The sequence below is a fragment of the Dicentrarchus labrax genome, unplaced genomic scaffold (genome assembly GCF_905237075.1).
Source record: "Dicentrarchus labrax unplaced genomic scaffold, dlabrax2021, whole genome shotgun sequence".
NCBI classification, from domain to species: Eukaryota; Metazoa; Chordata; class Actinopteri; family Moronidae; genus Dicentrarchus; species Dicentrarchus labrax.
The window spans coordinates 27,004,294-27,027,987 of NW_026136713.1; the positions used below are offsets into that span (position 1 = coordinate 27,004,294).

At 39.4% G+C, this 23,694-nt stretch overlaps 2 protein-coding genes across 2 annotated transcripts in view; both read left to right on the top strand.

Moving 5' to 3' along the window:
• LOC127374565 (uncharacterized) overlaps positions 1-23,694 on the top strand; it is a 323,387-nt gene that overhangs the window by 295,575 nt on the left and 4,118 nt on the right. The gene's annotated exons all lie outside the window — the stretch shown is intronic.
• LOC127374575 (homeodomain-interacting protein kinase 1-like) lies at positions 1,961-4,961 on the top strand. The gene is made up of 2 exons (XM_051420099.1): positions 1,961-2,723; positions 3,669-4,961. Exons 1-2 carry the CDS (start codon positions 1,968-1,970, stop codon positions 3,819-3,821), a joined length of 909 nt encoding a protein of 302 aa, XP_051276059.1. The 5' UTR covers positions 1,961-1,967; the 3' UTR covers positions 3,822-4,961.

Sequence of the window (23,694 nt, forward strand, 5' to 3'; positions counted from 1 at the left end):
AAATCCGACCTGTGGCTCTTTGCTGCGTGTCATCCCCTCTCTCTCCCCCTCTACTGTCTAGCTTCAGCTGTCTTATCCAATAAACGCAAAAAGCCTGCAAAAATATATTTCAAAAAACAAGCATACATATACAGAAAATCTAAAAAAATATATACAGACAAAAATCTAACTACTGAAAAAAAGAAAAAGGCAACAAAACACATAAATCTACAAACAAACAAAAATATGTCTGTCTACGTACGCCTTAGTCACGCACAATGTGGGATGAGACTAAACTCTTTTGTGCGGTCCAAGTTTAGATTCTTCTTTCTGGCTCTCTCTCCACCTGAATCACACCATAAATGTCAGTGTCACTCCACCGCCAGCTCAGTGACTCACCGGACAAAAACATTAAACTGAGCGTTTGACAGCACACCCCTGATATTATTGGGGGCTGAAACAGATGTGGAGAGCAGATATTCTCTTTGGAGGATGCTGGATGTCACTGACAGGTTACATTTTAGTGTTCCAGCTTAACTGTGATCTACAAAAAACACAGTTTTCCAGTAAATATTTCAGTGTTATGCAACAGATGAATAGTGTTCAGAGAACATGTGATACTGCATCCATTTTAGGCACTGCACAAAGAAAACACATTGGAATCATATACCTCTATCACCAGGATAGTTTTAATGGTCAGTACTGTCTGAAACAGTTACAGACAATTTCTACAAAAATAAAAGCATTTTCTGATCTTACTCGACCATGGCTTTGGGTTAAAGAAAGATCATGGTTCGGGTTGAAATTTGGTTATGGTTAGAGAAAGAATGTCTGTATCTTTATTTGTACAGCACTTTTCATACAAGCAAAATATAACACAAAGTGCACACACACTCACACACACACACACCTACACACACACACACACACACACACACACACACACACACACACACGCACACGCACACGCACACACATTAGAATGTTGAGTACTTTGATCTGATGGAACCCTGTGATGTCATAAAGCCTTAAAGTTGTGATGTCACAGGAAGAATGTGTAATAGAGACACTTTAAGGACAAATCACACCTTCACACCGCAAACAAAGCATCTTCTTTTACGTTTGGTTAACGGCTCGAAAGACACAACTAACATAACACAACATCCTTCAGAATGTCACTGAACGAAACTGCCGGTACGTTTCATTATCCTTCTGCTTTATTTCTCTTGTAGTAGTTATTAACGTATTTAATATTATCATGTAACAATCTATACAGTTGTGATATTTTAATGGAAAATTGTATGCCGGAATGTTATTCAACTATTATTAGTTTAATGTCACCTTTTCATTAAAGGGATAATGTCAAATAGTTGTGTAGGGATGCATTCAGGAACACAGTACAGAAAAAGTACACCTTGTGTTTAATACTTAACTATCATATATTGTCAGTGTGAATGTAGTTCTTTTTCTTTATATTTTTCCTGTCCACTATGTTATGCTCTGATGGACAAACTTGACTAACATTATCTTCTCTCTCTTTCTTTCACGCAGAGGAGCTCAAGATCTACAAAGGCAGCTTACTCGCCGAGTGCCACAAGGTGGAGTCCTTCCTCGGAGAGGGTGGCTTTGGCTTTGTGACCAAATGCCACAACCTGGTCACTGATGAGATGGAGGCCATCAAGGTGAATAAAAACCTTCCCTCCGTTTTTCACCAGGCTAGAGCTGAGATAGCCATCCTAAAGCGGTTGCAGTGTCTGGATCCGGACACCTGCAACATCGTCAAGTGGAATGGCTATTTCTTTGACAGAGACCACATCTGCCTCAACTTTGAACTGCTGGATCAAAGTTTATATTCCTACATGGTAGGCAGAGACTTCCGGGGTCTTTCCATGGCGGAGCTGAGACCCATCCTTTTTCAGCTGGCCACAACCCTGTCCCACTTGAGGTCTATGGACATTGTACATGCCGACCTCAAGCCGGACAATGTGATGATTGTGGACAGTAAGAAGCAGCCACTTAAAGTCAAACTTATTGACTTTGGTCTGGCACGTCCAGTATCCGCTGTGGAGCCTGGAGTCTGTGTACAGACCACATGGTACAGGGCACCGGAGGTGATGCTTCATCTACCATTTGATGAGGCTATAGACATGTGGTCTCTGGGTCTGGTTGCTGCGGAGCTGGCAACCGGGAGCCCACTCTACCCTGGGGACACAGACTATGATGTGCTGAGGTTCATCCTAGAAACTCAGGGCCAACCGGCAGATGATGTGCTGGACCGTGGCATGGGCACTGAATATTATTTCAGAGAGCAACGCCACGGCCAGCAGCGCTGGATGTTCAAGTCACCTGAACAGTTTGCGTATGAGACGGGGGTCTACGCGAACGAGACCAGATGCCAAAGGCTCAAGAGCCTTGATGACCTTGAGCATCTGATGATGGACAGTGACCATCAAACTGAACAGCGTCTGTTGGTTGACCTGATCAAGAGGATGCTGGAGCTTGATCCAGAACAGCGGATCAAACCCCTGGAGGTTCTGCAGCATCCTTTCTTTGCCCAGAGCCCTCCTCAGAGGGCCCACATCTGTGTCCAGATGTCCGAAGAGGAACCACCAACACTGAGCCCGCAGTGTTCCGGGTTCAGGAGAAGAACCGCCTCCCTGGCTGCCGGATTGGAGGACAACAATGGAGAGGTGGACGTCCAGCCAAACGACAACGCTGACAACGACGGCTGGCTAAGACGTTTGGTGAGAGGAATAACGAACACCTTCCATCACTACTTCCCCATATATGGATGAGCAGCCATTAACATCAACTAGGACAGCACGGTGGCTCAGTGGTTAGCACTGCTGCCTCACAGCAAGAAGGTCCTGAGCCTTTCTGTGAGGAGTTTGCATGTTCTCCCCGTGTATGTGTGGGTTTCCTCCGGGTGCTCCGGTTTCCTCCCACCATCAAAAACATGTGTGTTACTAATTGACTAATTAGTCATTTTAACACACTAAATGTGTAACTTTCCAGACATTTGATATAAATACATTTAATGTAAGTAATTAATATATATATTTAATATACCTGTATGTATCCAGTCCTTCTCACAGCTGAGCTGTTACATTTGTTGATGACGTATGTGGAAAAGTAATCTGTTAAGGACACTAGATGGGATTATGTAATCAGAAATATTTTTATATAGTATGTCTTTAATTTAACAATGTATAGTTAATATAATTTTTTTTCTTTGAGAGTGAACCAAAACAGTAACGTTGTGGGTCGTTAAAACCAAAACAATGAGCTGAAAGATGCTGAGGAAACCCCATTACACATTTTGTGTTGTGTTTTGCTGTGTTATTTTCTGTCATGGTAAAATGTGAATGTGAGAAAACGCTATATCATCAAGTCAGATGTACAAATATCTAAACAAAGTAATAAAACAGATTAAAATGTATACATAAATAAATGCACAAATTAAAGTAACAGTAAATAGTTTCTAAAGTAAATAGAAAAAGGGGAACATATAAATACTACTACTATTAATACCATAAAAATAACAACAATAATAATGATAATAATAATAATAATAATAATAACAATAATAATAATGACAAATAAATAAATAAAAATCAATTGAAAGCCAGACTACAAACATTAGTCTTATGTTTGCTTTTAAAAATATCAACTCTGTGTGCTGCCCTCAGATCCTCAGGAAGGCTGTTCCACAGACGAGGACCAGAGTGAGAAAAAGTGCCTCACCATGGGTGAAAAGGATACTACCTGTGGATCTCAGGGTTCATAGTGTAAAAGCAAATATGTTGTTTTGTTTTGCTTTTATGTGCTTCTACAATGGGTAAGTAGGCTACATTGAGTTTTGTTGTGGCTGTTTTTACGATCATTGGTCTGTATGGGGTAAACTGTCACAATTGGGTATCACTCCGCTTGATGAAAAAATGTTGGTCTAACAATCTGCTGTAAAACTGAAACATTTAAGGTCAACTTCGCCCCTCTGTGGTGGACTAACTTATTGATCAGTGGTGGCTTCGTTTCGGCTGAACCACGCCCCTTAGCTGTGATATAATCACAACATATCTATTGCTATTGCTAAGCTATTGCTTAATTGTCCCTCGAGGGACAAATAAAGTATTGTGGATTGGACTGAAATTGATCTGCACTGTGCAGCTTCATGCAGCTTCCTTTCACAAATAAACTAGGTACTGGAGCCGCTTCTGGTGGAATCACCAGCATTGCACTGCAGCGATCAGCTCTGGTGGCTACGTGACGAGTCAAGTAGTCACAATCTGGCATTTTGCAGAAAGAACTGGAGCTGTTTTTGGAGGACAGTGTCAGCCGCTAAATCACAATTGCAAACGCTGTTTTTTTGCAGCAATGTACACCTTTATTAGACAGGCGATAGACAGCTCAGAGAAAATTAGGTGAAAAAGAGAGGGGGAACAACATGGAACAAGGTTTGGTTCATAGTTGAGTCCAGTCTGGGGACGTTGCAGTTCATGGTTTGGCGCTTTAAACTTTTAGGCCAGCAGGGCGCACTGCAAAAACTGCTTTAAAGATTTGTTTTTGTGTTAAAAATGCACCTGCAGATTTGGCCTCTTTGGAGTTCTTAGTTAGGTAGCTCTGAAAACTCTGAGCTTTTATATCTTATGTTAATTAGTGTTCAATCTAATGATTCAACCTAATAACTTTGATGTGCGCTGTGCTTTAGAGTGTTTTTTCTGCTTTACAAGAGGTTCGTTACTTAAAACACTAAAAGTAGGTCAGCAGCATGTTTTTACCTCCACTGAGGTTAGCAGGAGAGCTAATAATATGTTTGAATGGACTTAGGAATTAGGCCACAGACCAAGGAGCAAGTAATTAGTTCAGTTTAAGATTATTTTTTTGGCATTTTCAGCTTTATTGCACAAATTGAGAGTGAAGCGGCAGACAGGAAACCAGGGGTGAGACATACAACAAAGGTAGCTGGGTGCAAACCAGCAATGTTGCGGTTATGTGTGATGTGCAGTACTCATTCTGCCAAGCCCCTCCTTATGGACATTCATTGATAACAGTAATTAACTTTTAGAAGGATGTCAGGGGTTCAGAGAACTACAAAGCCAGTCTTTTAATCTTAACTTGATAAAACTATGGAGCTTGTGAAGTGTACAATGTTTTTAGCCATGTTAGCTGCATGGTTCCAGTCTCCCATCATCTCACCTGGACTTTGTGTTTATTGCTAATAAGCTCATTTTAGCCAAGCGGCAACCTCCATGGCTGTAAAAATGATGAAATAGCAAAAACTGCAGTTGAGGCAGGTTCCAGAAGTTGCACTTGACCAGAACCGATGTGCTGATGCTTCTGTAACATTAAGCCTAAAAACATAACATATTCCGTTTTAAATGTCACTCTATGAACAGACACAGTCCCAAACTATATACACACGGTTGGGTCTATTGTACACTATATTGTGTAATTCAAGCTGCATCCTCAAAAAAAAGGAGACTTCATAAAATTGTTCACAAGAAGATAGAAGAAGAACAATACGTATTTAAAACTGCTGTGATGTGTAGCTGTTGGTATAAAACCATTTTACTGCCATCGATGTTGTTCAATGAGTTTTTAACAGTTTGCAAGAATCGTCAAATAACCTAAATACAATGAAACCTGGAATTGCGTTGAATGATTTAATATTGAAATAATCTGTGCAGCAGCATGTCAGGAGCATGTACATGTCCCTGACTGAAGTTTTACTGTATGCTGGTGTCTGCTGTTGATGGCGTATGAACATCATTTGGCCTCAGACGTAAAACCTCTCAGGGACGCTGGCAACAATCTGGAGGTATCACTCCTGCAGACAGCAGCGGGGAAGCTACTTTATTACTTCGCCTTCATCTATCATCATACTCACACCACCTCACAGATGCAATGACCTGGAAATCCTCGGATGTGTTTCTTAAAATAATCCAACCTCTTTTAACTTCACTTACGGGTCTTGTTCAGTTTCCTTCCTGCTGCTCCTATTAATATTTCTTATCTTTTGTGGCTTTTTATCTCTCTTCTGTGATCTTTACCTCTCTTCCCCTCTTCTGTCTGCAGTATTTTTCTGTTATATTCGAATCAGACAGTGAGAGGCTTTGAATTTATGGCTTGCTTATGGAAGGTTTTCAAATAATTAAATCTTTCTGCATCTAAAACCTGATGATATTATTAGTGTTCCGTTCACTCAAGTTAAGTGAGAAGCTTGCAAGTGTACCTCTGACATTTTGCAATGCAAAACTCCCATTTGATTTTCTAAATGTTATTTCTTAAAGGCCAAAATAAAATTTTGTGTTTTCAAACTTTGTTGATACAGACAACCTGAAATAAAATAAATTAATCACTTAACCAAATGACTGCCACATTATGCCTTATAATGAGGGGGTCATTTGGAAATGTCTGTATGGCTGCTTCTGTTATACTTTCATACATTCTTGTGCTTAACAAATAAAGTTGGATTGGATTGGATAACATTAACATTTTCCAAATGTCCCCCAAACCTGAATTTGTCTCTTAAATTACCACTTATCCTCAAAATACTACTTTCTTTCCCCGAATATAACTTTATTCTCATAATTATTCCTCATTACTCTCTTGTAAAGTGATGACTTTATCCTCAAATAATATTACAAATATATTTTTTATCCCAGACAGTTGCCCTTCTCATTTTTTTTGTGTTTGTTTATTTTTGCAGGGACAATGCACAATTAAAAGTAATTGCACCAATGTTAGCTAACAGCTAATTTGCATAATGTTATCCCTAGGCAGGTTGACAAAAACGACCACAGAACATTAAACATACTACATAAAACAGAAAAATTCATTAGTGGCCATCAGTGTGAAATAAATAGATAGTTATCCCTGTATTTACTTCACTCATGGGAACCGTGCCAGTAGTTTCTCAGGGAGGGGGAACTTCCCTCATCCACTTTCTATGGTCCAGATTTTTTTTTTTTCCCTAGGGGATCTGGGGATTTAAGTCATGACCTTCCAGTCACAAGCTGGCATCTATATCCCCGAGGCCACTGCTGCCCCGCTGTTTTTCCGTGAAATGACCCTAACATGTTGTCTGGGTTCCTCATCTGATTTGGACCATTGTACATCTGCCTAAATGGCATCAGATTGGTCTGTTCTGATGTGGATCAGATGGAGCCAGATGGTTTTGTGGTTCAGTGAGTTTACATGTGTCCAGGATAAACTGTAGGACATACAGGGAATGATTCAAAACAAGAAAAACAACTAAAATATTTATAGAAACTGCTAAGAGTGTGGCTCATTTCAATGGGTCCTCGGCTGTAAACTCATTTATATCTACCAACTCATTTAACTAGTCTTTAAAGGCATTATTAATCAGAGATAAAAAGACAGAATAAAAGGGGAAAATATACAAAATTAATAACATTTATGCGTAGCATATGTTGTGGTTTAATATTTCTTGTCTCAGTGCATCTCATTGATGTCTATCTGATTTAAACTTTTAGCTATCTGACTATAGTGAGAGACCACAAACTCCCACTGAAGGTACCCAGAATGGTGACACAGACTCACAGAAAGCAAAGAGAATTGACAGTTTCACTCCACGCGCAAGATTTATTTGCATCAACACAGGATACAACTCGTCGGTATTTGCATTCAGACCTGGCCCTTGATCTCGCCATATATTCTAGTTGGTCTCGACCAAGTCCAGCAATATGTTTTTTTTTTCTGAAGTAACTTTCTCCTTCAAACAAAACCAGTGATGAAGTGCACTTGTTCAGAAAACAGGTATTGGTTTAATTAAAAATCCATCTAGAACGGGCATTGACACTGATAATCAATGTCACTTGCAATTGAATGCCTGGCTGCCAGAACTCTGCTCATTGCCAATGACAGAAACCTTCTTGGTTTTCTGTCTCTTCTTGTCTTCACTTGGTCTCTCTCATTTTAACTCGAATCTCTTTGGACTCAGTCTTTACTCAATCTCAACAATTCCTGGTAGACTGTCTTGTTGCAGTACAGCTTACTTCTGGAGTGTTTATACTTTCAACATTCCTTCTGAAACGTATTGTATTAATATCTGAGAACCATCAGGACGAATGTCAGGACTAGCCATTAACCCCAACTTTAGGGGCGGTAGTAGCTCAGTCTGTGGGGACTAGTCAGTTCAAATCCAGCACAGACCACAGAAAAAGGAATTTCCCATTGGGGATTTATAAAGTATATCATCTTCTTCTTTTAAAGGAGATCAAACAAAGAAGTCTCACCCATGCACTACTTAATGAACTTTCAGTCCATTCTCTACACATGTGTTTTCCACCTCTCTTTGTTCTTCCTGTCCTATTCAGTCTGTGGTGGATGTATACATGTAAGTAGAAAGATCAATGTGGTCTTGTCAGTGTATTCTCTGTTCTCCCGAAGGCCATCACAGTGCCATGGAAAATTTCCTCAGGCCTAATCAATACACTGACCTATCAGTGTTGATCCGGGCCCTGTGGATTAGAGAATGGTGTAGTTGATGGGACCACAAGGATGATAACTTTGTAATTTGTTTGTCTACATATCTCTCCATCCATCTATCCATCTATCCATCCATGCATGAAGTAATTTGCTCAATAAAGACAGTGACAGTGCTCTTCAGATATCCAGTAAACATTAGGTTGACCTTAGAACTCATCGATACTGTTCTCATTTTCATCCTTTTCTACTGTACTACCTGTTACATCATCGTGGTATTAGTTTCATTTTATGCTGTCAGTCATTTTAAAATAGCAAATGTCCCCTTTTTGTCACAGTAGATATCCTATTTTAGAGCAAATCTCTCTGTGAATCCAGTGTTTGATAATTACAGCAGTTTTAAAGCTCATTTAAACACCCACTGTTACCTGCTGTCACTGTTCAGGCCAGCGGATAAAACACACTGGTGACGCTGACAGTAATTACACAGCCTACGTGTGTTTAAAACAGACGTGCAGTGAGAGAAAGATAAGCAGAAGCAACCTATTATCTCCCATGTCTGTTTGTGTTTTCAGTATGTGTGTAAAGCCAGATTGGTCAGTTCTGCTGAGCTGTGGTGAAAGAAGTATTCAGATCCTTTACTTAGTAAAATACCAAGTAAAAGTCCTGCATTGGAAATCTCACTTAAGTAAAAGTATGCAAGTGTTATCAGCAAAATGCATTTAGAGTATCAAAACAATATGGCATAGTGTGTCTGTCATTGTTTCACTTATTGTCTGTGGTTATGAGCTTTTGTATGTTTCCTTTAATGTCTTATATTTCATATGATTTTGTCATTGTGTTTCCTATTGTCAGTGCATTAAGTGCTTTTACCTGTGCTTATGTGCACTGTGCTAACGTGGCTTTGTCTGTCCTCATATGTTTATCTGCTTATGTATTTTTGTATGTTGTATTGTATGGCATTAACCTGCCAGGGACTGCAGATGAAAGTGTACAAGTGTACTTACTTGAGTAGTATTCAGAGTGTATTCACTGTGCACCTGCACATGAGTAGGCCAATTACTTCAAGAAAACATTTAAATTCCAAACTTATCAGAGACAGGATGAAAATAAGTGTTTATTTAGAATGAAGAAGTTGGGGAAATCAACATTTGCAAGGCAAACTCATTTGCAAGGCAAACTCTGTTCATTCTTAGTCCTTAATTACTTTGATGGATTCTGGTGCTCAATAAGCAGCTTACTTGCAGTTCATCCTCTTCACTCTCAGTTTCTTCTTTCGACTGCTCCTGTAAGAGGTCACCACAGTGGATGATCTGTTTCCATCTCTTCATGTCCCCTGCATCTCCCTCTGTCACACCAACCACCTGCATGCATCCCCTCATCGCATCCATAAACCTGGTCTTTGACCTTCCTGTTTTCCTCTGGCCTGGCAGCTCCATCTTCAGCATCCTTCTCCCGATATACCCAACATCTTTCCTCTGCACATCCAAACCATCTCAATCTCACCTCTCTCGCTTTGTCGGCAAACCGTCTCACCTGAGCTGTCACTCTGAATGCACTTCCTAATCTTGACCATTCATGAAATTAATTCTGAGTAGGTCCACATTTAGACTGTGGTAAACTGCAGTGAAGAGTCTTCTTGCTGTTGGATTAACAAACTTTGTGTGTAGGTTTTTGTAAGAAATGACCTTTAGCAGTACATTTACCTTTAATTGCCTACATTGTATTATTTATATACGTGAAAGCTGTGTACAATGAATCCATCACCATAGTATTTCTATGAAAACATACATCACCACATGGCACATCTTTCAAAACATGACTTCAGTGGCACCCGGACAAACTTTGAAAATAATCTGCTGTTGCCATAAAAGTGAAAGATATGTTGTCTGTCAACGGTGTTGGTGGGCAGAAGAAATGAAATGCAAACCTCATACTAGAGCAAAGGAAGATCACTGTGTGTTAGATATGAGTGATACGTATAATCTACTGCATGTCATGCTCTCTCCGCTCTCACTGAATTTACATTTATCACAGTGAGTCAACTGTGGTGGTACTTTTTAAACTTAAATCATCTCTCCGAGGGAAGTAACACCATGAGAACACATAAAAAGATCATGTATTAAGGCTATACTCTATTATGAAAGCTGTGGTTATTTTTAGGAATGAACAAACTATGTGCATGTTTGTCGTGTTGAAAATGATACAGGGATGTTACTAGGTCCGACCGATTAAGATTGCTGTTGTGACTTTTATCTTGATCTAAATCTTTTCTCACCTGTGTTTATGACTTAAGAACAGGTGAAAAGGTTTTGTCAGGATAATAGTTCCTGATATTTTTTTTGTCAGGATAATTTAATAAAAATTAAATAATAATTTTGTTTTTGTTTTTGTAATACTCATTTAGGCCACAAAAGGCTGAATTGTGCCACAACCCCATGTTATAAATAGGACTGAACCATGTTGTCCTTTATCCATGCACTGTAGACATAAGGTACATATAGGCCTATTGTGTGTTAGCAAGTTATGTAACATTACTGTCATGTCTTCCTAGAAAAGAAAGACAAAAGATGGACAACTACAGCTGGCATAAAGGATGTGGCTATGAATGCAGGAAAGCACAGCAAAATCAATCCAGAGGGTGCAGCAGCCAGGGCCAAAGTCAAGAGGCCCAAAAGAGGGGATGTGAATTTCCTTTCCAATTATCCCCATGGAGAAACTAAGGACACATTGGAGACCCAGAGGACTATGATCGATGGAAAGAGACATGATTCTCATCCATCTACATATGCAGCGCACCTATGCACTCAGGCGTGAAGAAATTATGAACGAAGCTGCTCCCATTGCCAAACCTCCCGAAAGACGGATGGCCTGCACTCCTTTGTGAAGCCCAAGTGAGTACAGTCTAGAATAAAGAACTTGAAATGTTGTCCAAGTCATCATTGTAGCAATGCTTTATCTGAAAAAAGCCTGAGTTTTAATATGATCACCATTTCACTACCTCAGCTGCTAAAACTCTACAAGAAGAGGAAGACTGGAAGTTCTGGGGAGAAGATAGAAGAGGTTTGGATGGCATATGTGACCTGCTCCATCATTTTGAGTCACTTTGACCCAGAAACACATTTTGAGTTTTCTTCATGGCGGTAAAGAGGAAAGTCTCAGCTTTATGGTGATACCAACATTATTTTTCTACTCCAAAATTGTATGAGACACGCTCTTCCAAAGGTCGACTGTCACCAAACCTTGTTTTTGAGAAAAAGGGCTCTAAAGATAACAATCAACATTCCGCCATATTCCAAATGAATTGAAAGACATTTATAAACAGTTTATATTCAAGTAAATAAACTTACAATTCAAAGTGCTTTACATAATTATAATCAGAGACATTGTATGCTACCATCGGGTCAGCCACAAGTGGAATATCTTCCTCCTCGCCTCCGTCACACTCACTTTCTTCGCCATCACGATCGGAGCCGGCCAGTGTCGGTAGCGCGAAATCCGAGTTAGACTCAGAGGTCGAGCCGTCGCTGTCACTCTCACTCTCAGCTGCCGGTGCGGTGAAATAGTCCGTAATAAGGTCGATCCAGTTGTCGTCTGAAGTAGCATGTCTTACAGGAATTGAATTTAAAAGTCGAGCAATGTCGTCGTCGCGAAAATTCATTTTGTCTAGGCTGTCAATCTGTCTCCGTGTCTGTGTCTATCTAAACTGACAGTTGACAGATGACGCAGATGACACAAACACGCTAGCCGGTGTTTTGAAATCTGACACCTGTTTCATTTTATTTATGCTAGCTATATTTATCCTTTGTATTTTACATTAATTTTGACATTGTATGAAAGCTGAGACTTTATTTAATTAGAAACATGTAAAAACTGAAAATAGCCCAAAATTGTATTTTCTTGTAAAAACGTGTTTCTACACAAACGGGCCGCTGTGACGTCCGACTCATTTTGATGGAACGCGTCACATATTAGAACAGGTAAGAATATTTTTAATGCATTTCATTGCTGTTGAATGTGAGGAGCAGACCCTACATCACTGCAGCCAGAACAGTAGCCCCTGCTGCTGCCTCTGTATTTAAAGGGGGATTCATCAGAGGTCTTGCAAGGCATTTTTGTATTTTCCTTTTCCCATATCCATAGCTTCATACCTTCATATATTATATACCTTGATATGTCTTTTTAACTATTTTTTACTGTTAAGTGCTACAGAGATTTAGAGAAATGTATTATTCTGGCATAAGATTTGGATGAGGGTAAGGTTTGCATGTTTTCAAGTCTATCTTAATGTAGTGCTCGTATCTCTGTATATCCACATAAAGAGTTGTTGGTGTAATCGTTCCTCTTGTTCATACTGGTTTTAAAAAGAACACCTCCTGTCGCTTCCTAAAGAGTAAGGGATCTTCATCATGACATTTTTAGCTTTGTCAACAGTGTTTTTTCCCTAAACCCACATTTGCCCAAGGACAAGGAATTTTGTACCTGGAAGAACACCTCTGGACGATATCCACTTGATTAGTGTAACTCAGACTGATGAAGCCATATATATACAGTTTTACACAGAATGATGTCTTCGGATTTAGCCCTCAATCTCTTAAAGTGTAGTCAATCACAACCACTATGGACAAGGGAACTGATTACACATACACCAAAAACTCCTGTAATAAATAGTCAAGAGTTTTTCAAGGCTATCCATTAAATGGGGTCAAGTTAAACTATTTTTTTAAATGTGCCGAAAAATCTGGTCTCAGACACACACACATAGATAGATTATCTTAAGCCTCCATATTTACCTTTTTTGGATTTTGCTTCTACTTGCATGTACAATTTCATTTGAAAAGTGATGATGACATAATGCTTCCTTTTTATTATTGTTTTTATAAGCTTGAGAAGCAAGATTTGTCCAAATAAACTCAACACTGAACATGTATTCCCCTTTCAGGATGAGTTGGAGGCAACCCAAAAGGGACCAGTGGCAGTGGGGAATGAAGACATGGTTTCTGCAAGAGTTCCCTTTGAAACTCACCATGTGTCTATCGTCCTAGAGGATCAGTTTGTAATGGCTCACAGATCTTGGACAGATTTGGTTGTCATTTTGTTTGGACTGATCTACACTCTCCATTTGAGATACCGTGAGAAGCTCAGTGGTTTCTTTGAGTTTATCCAAGCTGTCCTCCTGAATCTTGATGACGTTACAGGTCTTGCAAAATGAGCTGGAGTACATTTTCAACAGGTTTTATTGTTAAAGGTCAGCATGTTTTGTTGCAAGCTTAAAATAGTTAATCAAGTGAGAAACATTTTACGCCCAATAATAATTTGCATACAGGGAACTAATGGTCCTTCAGTACATTGAAATTCTGATTTAAACAAATTCTGTGCAAATTACTGAAGAAGGATACAATACTTCTAGTTGATTCTAGTTATATTCTAGTTAGCTCAATTGCATAGTTTTTACTACAATATGTTTCTGCATCCTGTGGGTTCTAAACACGTGGAAAAAAACATATTTCCTTGTTTTTGCAACATAAATGTGTATGACATTTAAGTCACCAGCTTCATTGTGTAAAGTTATGGATACTGTTACTCAAAGGGCCACAAAGCTATCAAAACACCACATTTAAAATGTTTTTCTAAATCAGGTAATTAGAAGTAAAGTTTTAGCTGAAATACCCCTTTTAATGTTCCTTAACTGTTAGGCATGAATACAGCTGCTGCTTGAAGGAGAGGGGAACAAATTGTTTGAGTTAATAAACTTAAAGGGTTTAAGGCAATTGATTTCCTTAAATGGTTTGAGTTAAACTAACTCATCAGGTTTTACAGTGAGTGTGTTAGACAAGGAAGGCAAAAATAGGCGACATGAAACACATTTTACTTACACAAAAGTAATATTTTAACTCAAGTGCTTTAAATACAAGGAGTTATACTATGAATGTACCACAACTGATATCCAGATACTTTTGTGTCTTATCTACACTGTACTGGATTTAATATTCCATTCACATTAACCATCCCTCTATTTAGAATACAAGAGAAGCACAACCGAGTAACTCAGAATTTAATGAAGCCTTCGTCAGATTTAAGCCCTTTGAGTACGAAGCACCTTATTAATTGTACAGATAAAAGGGAAACTCTCTGCCTATCTCTTGATATTCTCACTTTTCTAGCGTAAAAGAAACATCCATTGCTGCAAAGAATATCTCTATGAGTATTCTGGAAATGTTTGCTGCGTGGTCTGATTGCCAAGTAAGATGTTAAATCTATAATCATGATAGACGCAATAGCTGTTAAATTAGGCAGATGGTCTAATTTCACCCGTGGCGAGTCCATTGGGGATGTACAGCCTTCAGGGCCTGAGCTTGAGAAAGCTATAAAAGTTGGATTTAATTAAAAAACAAAACTTGGAGGGAAGTGCCTGGAAAATATATGTATGGAACTGTCGTCTCAGGCAACCAGATGACTGATTACCTATAAATCAAAGAGTAGGGAGAGCTGGGTAACGTTTTGTTTTTGTGTATATGTGTGAGTTACATACTAATGAAAATGTGTATGTGTGTGTGGGGGGAGGGTGTGTGTGTGTGAGAGAGCAATAATAATAATACCACAATGTAAAACTACTCCGTCACAACAGTTTTGGGCAGGACATGTTTTCAGTAAAATGAACTCAAGCATGTAAAAAGTAAAGTGTATTGAAAAGAAGAGTTTCTTTTACATGTGAAGTTTTGTTGAGATTGGACCATGTACACTGAAGTTATGATAACTTCCTGTTTATAAACATCTTCTAACCAATTAAAGCTGATCTAATCAACCTGTAAGACGAGCAGTATAAACATATATCTTCCTGTTTGCAGTAGGTGGCGCTCTCACTATATCTGAATATTGACATGTAAACGTGTTCAGGGCGGGACTCTTATTAAACGTGAAGTTTCATTGAGATTGGACCATGTATACTGAAGTTATGAGGACATGTACAGGGTGGGACTGTCACAGAATATGTGAAGTTTAGTGGAAATTAGACATTGTACATTGAAGTTATGAGTACTCTCTATTTCATGGCGAATCGTCGAAATTCAATGTTCAACTGTTCAAGGTACAGTCACAAACTTTTAATCAGCAACATTTTTTAAATGTACTGACCAATATTGATGTTGGTCCAATAAATTGCCTGCGAGGAGTACGTTCAAATACAAGGTGAAAAATTCACCGAAAATGAGCACGGAATTCCAAATGGCCAACTTTGACAGAAAGCCATGGACACGCCCTTCAACGTACAGTCGCAAGTAGCACAACTTTTAATCAACAATGGTATTTGACTGCACTGACCAACTTTGAAGTAGATCCGATAAATTCCCTAGGAGGAGTTCGTTCAAATACAACACGAAAAATCACAGAAAATGACAAATAATTCAAAATGGCTGATTTTGATGCCACGCCATGGACACGCCCTTCAACATACATGTGCAAATAGCACAACTTTTGATAAGCACTATTTGCTTAACTGTACTGACCAATTTTGAAGTAGATCCGATAAATTCCCTAGGAGAAGTTCGTTCAAATACAAGGCGAAAAATTCACCAAAAATGAGCACGGAATTCAAAATGGCCAACTTTGACGGCCCACTAGGACACGCCTTTCAACGTACATGCACAAATAGCACAACTTTTAATCAGTAACATACTTTGACTGTACAGACCAATTTTGAAGCAGATCCGATGAATTCCCTAGGAGGAGTTCGTTCAAATACAATGCGAAAAGTTCGCCGAAAGTGAAAATGAAAATGAAAATGGCCGACTTCCCATGGGGTTTGGGGTATGGGTCCAAGAGGCTTTTTTGTATGTCTCGGCACGTTACACGTGCCTACCGAGTGAATTTCATATTCATTACTATTACGGTCTCCGCACAGTGATTTACCATGCCACCAGAGCGCCACCTAGTGGCAGATTGTTGACACATTTATTAGTGAGCCTCAGTGAGCCACGGGTAAGAATCGTACTAAGTTTCATTTTAATCACAAGTGCCGATGCAGAGATATAAACTTCTTCATTTTAAAGAGCACCACCTTGTGGCTATGCCCTGAAATTGTGCACGATGCCTAAGGAAGACATGGGGAACTATGTATCCAAGCTTGGTGTCAATCAGACATACCAATTTGGAGAAATGGTCCACTTCCTTTTTTGATGAAAAATTTACAGGAAGTGTTAATTTTATAACGTGCTTATTTTTTTAAATATCAAAGTTCTTCAAATTACTTTTTTTGCCAGGACAATCCCCAGGTGCTACGTGAAAAATTTCGTGTGAATCGTCGGACAAAGCGTGTAGGAGGAACACGGAAAAGGACACTCTAACGAAAAAAAATTATAGGCGAAAGTGGGCGTGGCCTAAATGGGGAGATTCAGCTCCATTCACCGAACGTGTGGATATAAGGTTTTTGAATGTGCGACAAATGCAGAAGTTAAACGCACTTTTTATGATAGTAGCACCACCTAGTGGTCGACCCGAAAGCAACGCAAAGATTGTCTAATTTTTCACCAGGCCTGATGACTTTGCCAAATAAAATTTTGTTTTCGTATATGTTCAGGGGGCAAAAACGCAGTCAATGGCGCTAAAAATAATAATTGGTAAGAAGAAACATAGCAAATACAATAGGGACCTCGGTCCCTAATAATTTAATCAGGCAGCTCTTTTAGACTTTCTAAATTTTATTGGAGCTTAAATACTCATTTTGGGATGTTTGTTATGTTCAAAGCTCCTTTTCTAAAGATTCTGCACCATCGAGTTTCACCACCATGCCAAAATCGCCTCACAACCTAGCGGGTGTTCCCGTTGGCATAGACATCTCTTCTCCTAGGCAGTTGGCAGCCTTTTATGACAGCATTGATTGAGTTTGCTTTGATTAAATTATTTGGTGTTTGCTACATGCTGTACAACCCTGATGCAAAATCTAAATTTCCTATACTTTTTTATTCTCCTCTCTTTCCTCTTCCTTCTTATTCTCCTTCCGTGAACTGAGAGCTCCATTCATCTGTAGAACTTCGATAACAGTCGTTTCTTGGACTGGAGTCACGTAAGTGATTCAAACCTACGTGACCTCTAAATACACACACACACACACACACACACACACACACACACACACTGAATCTAAAGCCAGCAGTGTCCTGTGATGCCAGGCCTCTGCTGCAGTGAGATAGCGGTCAGCCTATGGTGGAAGAAATTGGAACATTACACTAGAAAAGGTTTAATGCCCAGGTGTTGTAAACAAAATAAAGCTTATTGTTAATTATTCTAAATGAGACTGCTGAGATAACAAAGCCTCTGTGTGTGTGTGGTCTTATCTTCCTACTAATTACATGTGCTTAATTTTTTCCAGTTCAAGTCTTGGGAGTGGGGTTAAGTAGGTCAATAGCTGCTTAACAAAAGTAATTAATCCAAATACTGGACCAATATCAGTGTTTTTATATTAAAAACACTGATATTTTAGCAAAGGGCCGCAGGTCAGATTTGAACTCTGGGCTGCTGCAGCAAGGACTCAGCCTCGGTACATGGGTCACCAGCTCTACCCACTGAGCTATTCGGGCACCCCGTCTTCATTTTTGATGATGAAATTATGTATTTATTAGTGAAGTATATGCACAGTTGACAATCAAGTTTCAGAGCCTTATTCTTATTTCAAACTTGTTTTTCATTCAAATAGATGGCTCTATAAATGTACACATGCTAATAAAAGCATGTATAAAAAAATATACGTTTTCTTTTGCAGTAGTACCAAACAGTTAGTCACCACTAACTCAAATGCGACTTGATTTTAGAGGCTTTGCTTTAACTTGGGTGCGCATTCTTGTAACTAGTTGTCACAGTTTTGGAGACCTTAATAAGTTCCAAGGCAGCTCCCATTTATGGCAGGGCTCCAAGTCAGCCATCTTGATGCCAACGCCAAGGATGACAGCGTTCCATTCAGGGTCAAGCTACTCCATGTTTTGCTCTGCATCAGCATTTGAGTGTCTCAGAACCAAGACTTTTTGTTGACACTGAAGAGCCACTGGCATTGAGTTTCTCGAATGTAACCCCTGGCTGCTGTGCCACACCATGCCACACCATGTCTCACTTGTGCTGAACACGTCAATGAAATTAATTCTGTGTCAAAAAGGATACAAGACAGTTAGCTTAAAGCCATCTGCTTCAAATACATGTCTTAAAAACAAATTACAGTATGTCAAATTCACATGAAGGAGATGGATTGCGCTGAAATAGATCTTGATTGCAATGTTATCAGTCATAAATTAGTGGTTTCATTAGTAGACATGTGGTGTGAGAGTGAGTCTTATGGTCAGTTGGCAGTGGGACAGAAGACTGAATGACAGTAGAGATTACAACTAGAAGTTTAAAAGAATTACTTCAGAGGGAAGCATTGTGGAATTTTATGGATATGGACAAAATCAAGTCACATTGACTTAAGTACCAAAGCTTCCAAAATGAGAAAAACAAATTATTGTTTAACTTTGTTAAAATCACAAGGGCTTCAACTGAGTATCAGCTGTAGAAGAGCCGATGCAAAATGAGAGACTGCATTAAGTTACAGAAGCTAGTGGAAAAGAGGATAGCCCGGACGTGACCTCATGACTTCACCCCTCAATAAAGTAATTTTCTGGAGTTACGTTGCCGACCAGCGGAGCCATCAACACTTGTTTGTGAATAATCATTTAAAAAACAATTTAGTTACTTAAATGATTATTATTGGTCTATTCTTGTCTCATCAATAAACACTGGTATATTTTATTGACATACTGGATGATGGCGTGTCCGTATACTGATGGTGATTCGTAACAAAACAGATGAGGTCAAACTTTTATGATTTCCTGCCACTCTGGTTGTTTCTTTACCACCAGGCAGCATTAACAACTACACTGACAAAGAACAAGAGTTTGAAATATAAGCAGCAGATCACAGGCTTTTTCGCAGTCAGTGTATGAATCTGTTTGATTGATGAGGTTGCAGCCTCTGACTGAGGACAAGAAGAAGCTTTTCTTCTTTGTGATACCTGCTTCTCGTTTCTTGCCCATTTCCTTATTAACCTGAGGCTTTTTTTGCCTTCTTAATAAAGACTGACTCATCTCAACACAGCAAGACATGATAAACCCTCTAATCTTCCAGCTTCCTCTTTCCACTTCTCACTTCTCTCTGTCTTACTTTTATAAGGATTCCTGCAAGTTAGACACCTCATGAAGATCCAATTTAAAGTCCAGTGTCTGTAGTCATAGTGATGGGTCCATTTGTATTCACCAACTGCTTGCTTTAGAACTCATACTCAGTCCTCATCACTTTTGCAAAAAATAGAAGTACACTGGCTCTTTTTATATGTGGCTCCATCAGATTTTTCAGAACTGCATTTGTTGCATTAGTGGTTTCTGTTTAGATACTCCCATAAAGGCCTATCTTATCTATATTAACAATATTCCAACAAATATAATACTTGCAAAAAAAAGCAAACAATTGGTAATCAATCTGAAATGTGGGGTACCAAAGTAGCTCACCTGGTTGAGTCCTTACCGCAGCGGCCCGGGTTCGATTCCATCCTCCAATCAGCAATGATGATTTTAGCTATCTGTCAAGGATGCGAGGCCTGCAGTAACTTTAACCCAATGTTGCCACTGTTTCCTATTAATGACTTGTTTGGAGCTGAGTTGGGCATGGTGGTCTTTACTTGGGCATCCTAGCTAAAATGTGAAACTTATTGTCAAAAACAGTGACTTTGAATCTCTGCGTATTCACTTTTGGCCTCTAAAATAATTGGAATTAAACTGCAAAAATAAAGTTCATTAAGTTACAGCAAAGAAGGGAAATGTTATGGCTTCAGCCCTTCTCTCATGCAGTATTAATGCGTGTTATCTCTTCCAGAAACAATGAGGCCATTATTAACCTCTGCAGCAACCTGAAAGCAAAGAGAAGAAACAAAAAAACACAGTGGCGATAACATGCTTGCTATTTAGGAAGAATTCTGTGTTTAAATGATAGATTGCACTGTGGTTGCAAGGGATTATCCAACCATCCCATTGGGCATAATAAATACCCATAAACCCATCTGTCAGTCTCATGCAGGGGATTGGAGAAGTATTAAAAGATGAAAAGACAGTTTTTGAGGACTTGGACAATAAGGACATTGTTATGGGATGTTGGGTAGTTGGACAACATACATGTGTAAAGAATTACAGCATACAGTATGTATGTAGAATTTAGTTTTGCAAGGAGACAGATGAGAATCAGGGACACAAATCAAGAAGAGGAGCACAAAAATACCAAAACCCTGAGGAAGAGGAGATAAAAAGGAGAGAGTAAAAGAGTTGAAGGGAGGATGGATGGTGATGAGAGAAGGGAACTGAAAAAAGAAGAGATGATGATAGATACAGTTCTATAGACATGTTTAAGTATTGTACAATAAATTCCCTATCTTTTCTTTCTCTGTTATTTCCACTCTGTTGAAGACCAAATGTCAGCCATTAATTTCCGTTATCCTCAGTCTAATTTAGCTGTCACTATCTGTGCTGAACAGCCTTTGTCTCTGTCTCTTCTAAAAGGCATCAAGCTCTGCCAGCTAAACTGGGGGAATGAGGGGTGGATCAGAAGATAGACATACAGACCTAAAAACCTTAAGCTTAAAGGCTACTAGGCTACAGAAATAATTAAGACTTATAAAGTCATCATGTTGCAACTCAATTTCATGATTTCTTTTCAAAACATAAGTTTTAATTTTCATTTTAGTTCTCCATAGTAACATGTTATCCATTAAGGATATAGATTTAATTATTTAATAATAATTATTATTTTTTTAAGACTAGTCTCAAACCATGTATCCATACATCATTGCATCTATTTTCTGAAGCTTATCTGGGCCCAGAGTTTGCTGGGTCTACCCTGCAGTCTCTTACCAGTTGGATGGGCCAGAATAACCCCCAGATGCCCGAACCACCTCAACTGGCTCCTTTCAATGCAAAGGAGCAGCAGGTCTAATCTGAGCTCCCTAAGGGTGTCTGAGGCTTTAAGGCTGAGCCCAGCCACTCTGTGGGGAAAACTAATTTTGTAAGTTTGCATCAGTCATCAGAGTAAAAATCAAACTGTGTTGCACTGTGTGTTCTGACACCTTTCTATCAGAACCAGCATTAACTGTTTCGGCAGTTTGAGCTACAGTAGCTCGTCTGTTGGATCAGACCACGGGCCAGCCTTCACTCCCCACTTGCATCAATGAGCTTTGGCTGCCCATGACCCTGTCTCTGGTTCTTTTCCTTCCTTGAACCACTATGCAGTCAAGGAAAAATTATTAGACCACCCTTGTTTTCTTCAATTTTTTGTTCATTTTATTGCCTGGTACCAATAAAGGTATATTACCTGAAGAGTGAAATGAACACGACAAAAAATGCAGCTGATTCCATAATACTTTATGTCCTATTTGACATGCTTAAGCTTAATTGTATTCCCAGGGTACATAAGAGGCCATTTCATGTCATAAGCAGCACTGCACATGCAAAGGCCTAGAGTGGTTTCCTGCTTACATTCAAGCCGTAGCACAACTCAGAAGTTGTCAGCTCTCACATAATGCCTAAAAAAAAAGAATAACGTGAAGCCACAAAGGCAGCCATCTTGGCACTGCTGGAAATTATCATGAGTGAGAGACAGGTAGCCAAAAAACTGAAGATCTCCAAAACAGCCGTTCATTACACCAAGAAAAAGCAAGCCGAACATGGTACTACCAAATTGCTAGCTGGTCGAGGCAGGAAACGTCTTTCTACCCCACGAGATGACCGTGCACTCATCCGTTCCTATGTCAGGAATCGTCGTCAGACCTCCAGGGACCTTAAAAATGAGTGGGCACTGTCGAGAAATGTGACTTGTTCAGCAAGGACAGTTGGAAACTGACTTCTTGAAGCTGGTCGGAAGTCACACAGGGCACGGAAGAAGCACTTCATCAACAAAAGGCAGAGGAACGCCCGGTTACTCTTTGCTAGGGATCACAAGAATTAGACTGTTGATGATTGGGCTATGGTTCTCTTCAGTGATGAATCCAATTTTGAGTTGATGCCCACTCCAGCCAACTTACTGATTAGGAGGAAGCCTGGAGGAGCCTACAAACCAGACTGTCTTGCCCCTACAGTAAAACATGGGGGTGGATTGGTGATGATCTGGGGTTGTTTCAGTATGGGTGGAACTGGGCAAATGCAATTGTGTGAAGGGCAAATGAACCAGGTCACGTACAGGGTTACTCTTGAAAACAGTCTTCTTCCATCAGATGATAAACTCTTTCCTGCCTCGAATGACTGGATTTTCCAACAAGACAATGCCCCTTGCCACATCGCAAGGTCAGTTAAAGCCTGGATGGAGAACCAGAACATTCAAACCATGCCTTGGCCTGCTCAATCACCAGATCTAAATCCAATTGAAAACCTGTGGAACATCCTCAAACTCAAAATGGAGAACCACAAGTCTGAAAACAAAGCAAATTTGTTTGAATTTTGCAACAGGAATGGGCTGCTGTGACAGCAGAACAATGTCAGAAGCTGGTGGAGAGCATGCCAAGACGCATGGCTGCAGTCATCAAAAACAATGGTTATGCAATCAAGTACTAACTCCTGTGTGTATCATGTGACTAAAACAGACAGAAAAGAAAACATGGAATGCCTAAAAGCACTGTTTTTGGCACTACAATGCCATAGCTATTGATGTAAGAACTTAAGTGATTTTGGTTATTATCAAGAAAACCATAGAAAATGGCTAGATATCAGCTCTTAAATTAAACTCTTATGAGCTATTTTTGTTGTTATCATTATATTTGTCCAAACAAATGTACCTTTAGTTGTACCAGACATTAAAATGAACAAGAAACTGAAGAAGCAATCGACTCCAACTCATGGCCCTTTGCTGTGTGTCATCCTATGTCTCTCTCCCCCTTTTTCTCTCACTCTTCAGCTGTCGCTATCAATTAAAGGCTATGAAAGTCCCTAAAATCCTGAGAATGGATACAGATATAGATAATTTACTTAGATGAACAGATACAGATAATGGTGTACTCATCCCTACTTATTAACTGCCTATATACAGTATACTTAACAACTTATTCTGGTGTACTCCATCCTTATCATTAGAGACAGTAATATCAATGTTAAGCCTTTCATGCAAAATAATGACCTGATCCCACTACTTGTTGGCAAGCAAAGCAAATTTCTTTATATAGCACGTCATACCCAAAGGCAACCCAAGGTGCTTCACAGAGTACACAAGCAC

Coding starts and splice junctions, on each gene's coding strand:
- LOC127374575 (XM_051420099.1), top strand. CDS start 1,968: ATGATTGTGGACAGTAAGAAGCAGCCACTTAAAGTCAAACTTATTGAC. Junction 2,724..3,668: donor ACGGCTGGCTAAGACGTTTG/GTGAGAGGAATA, acceptor TGCTGCCCTCAG/ATCCTCAGGAAGGCTGTTCC.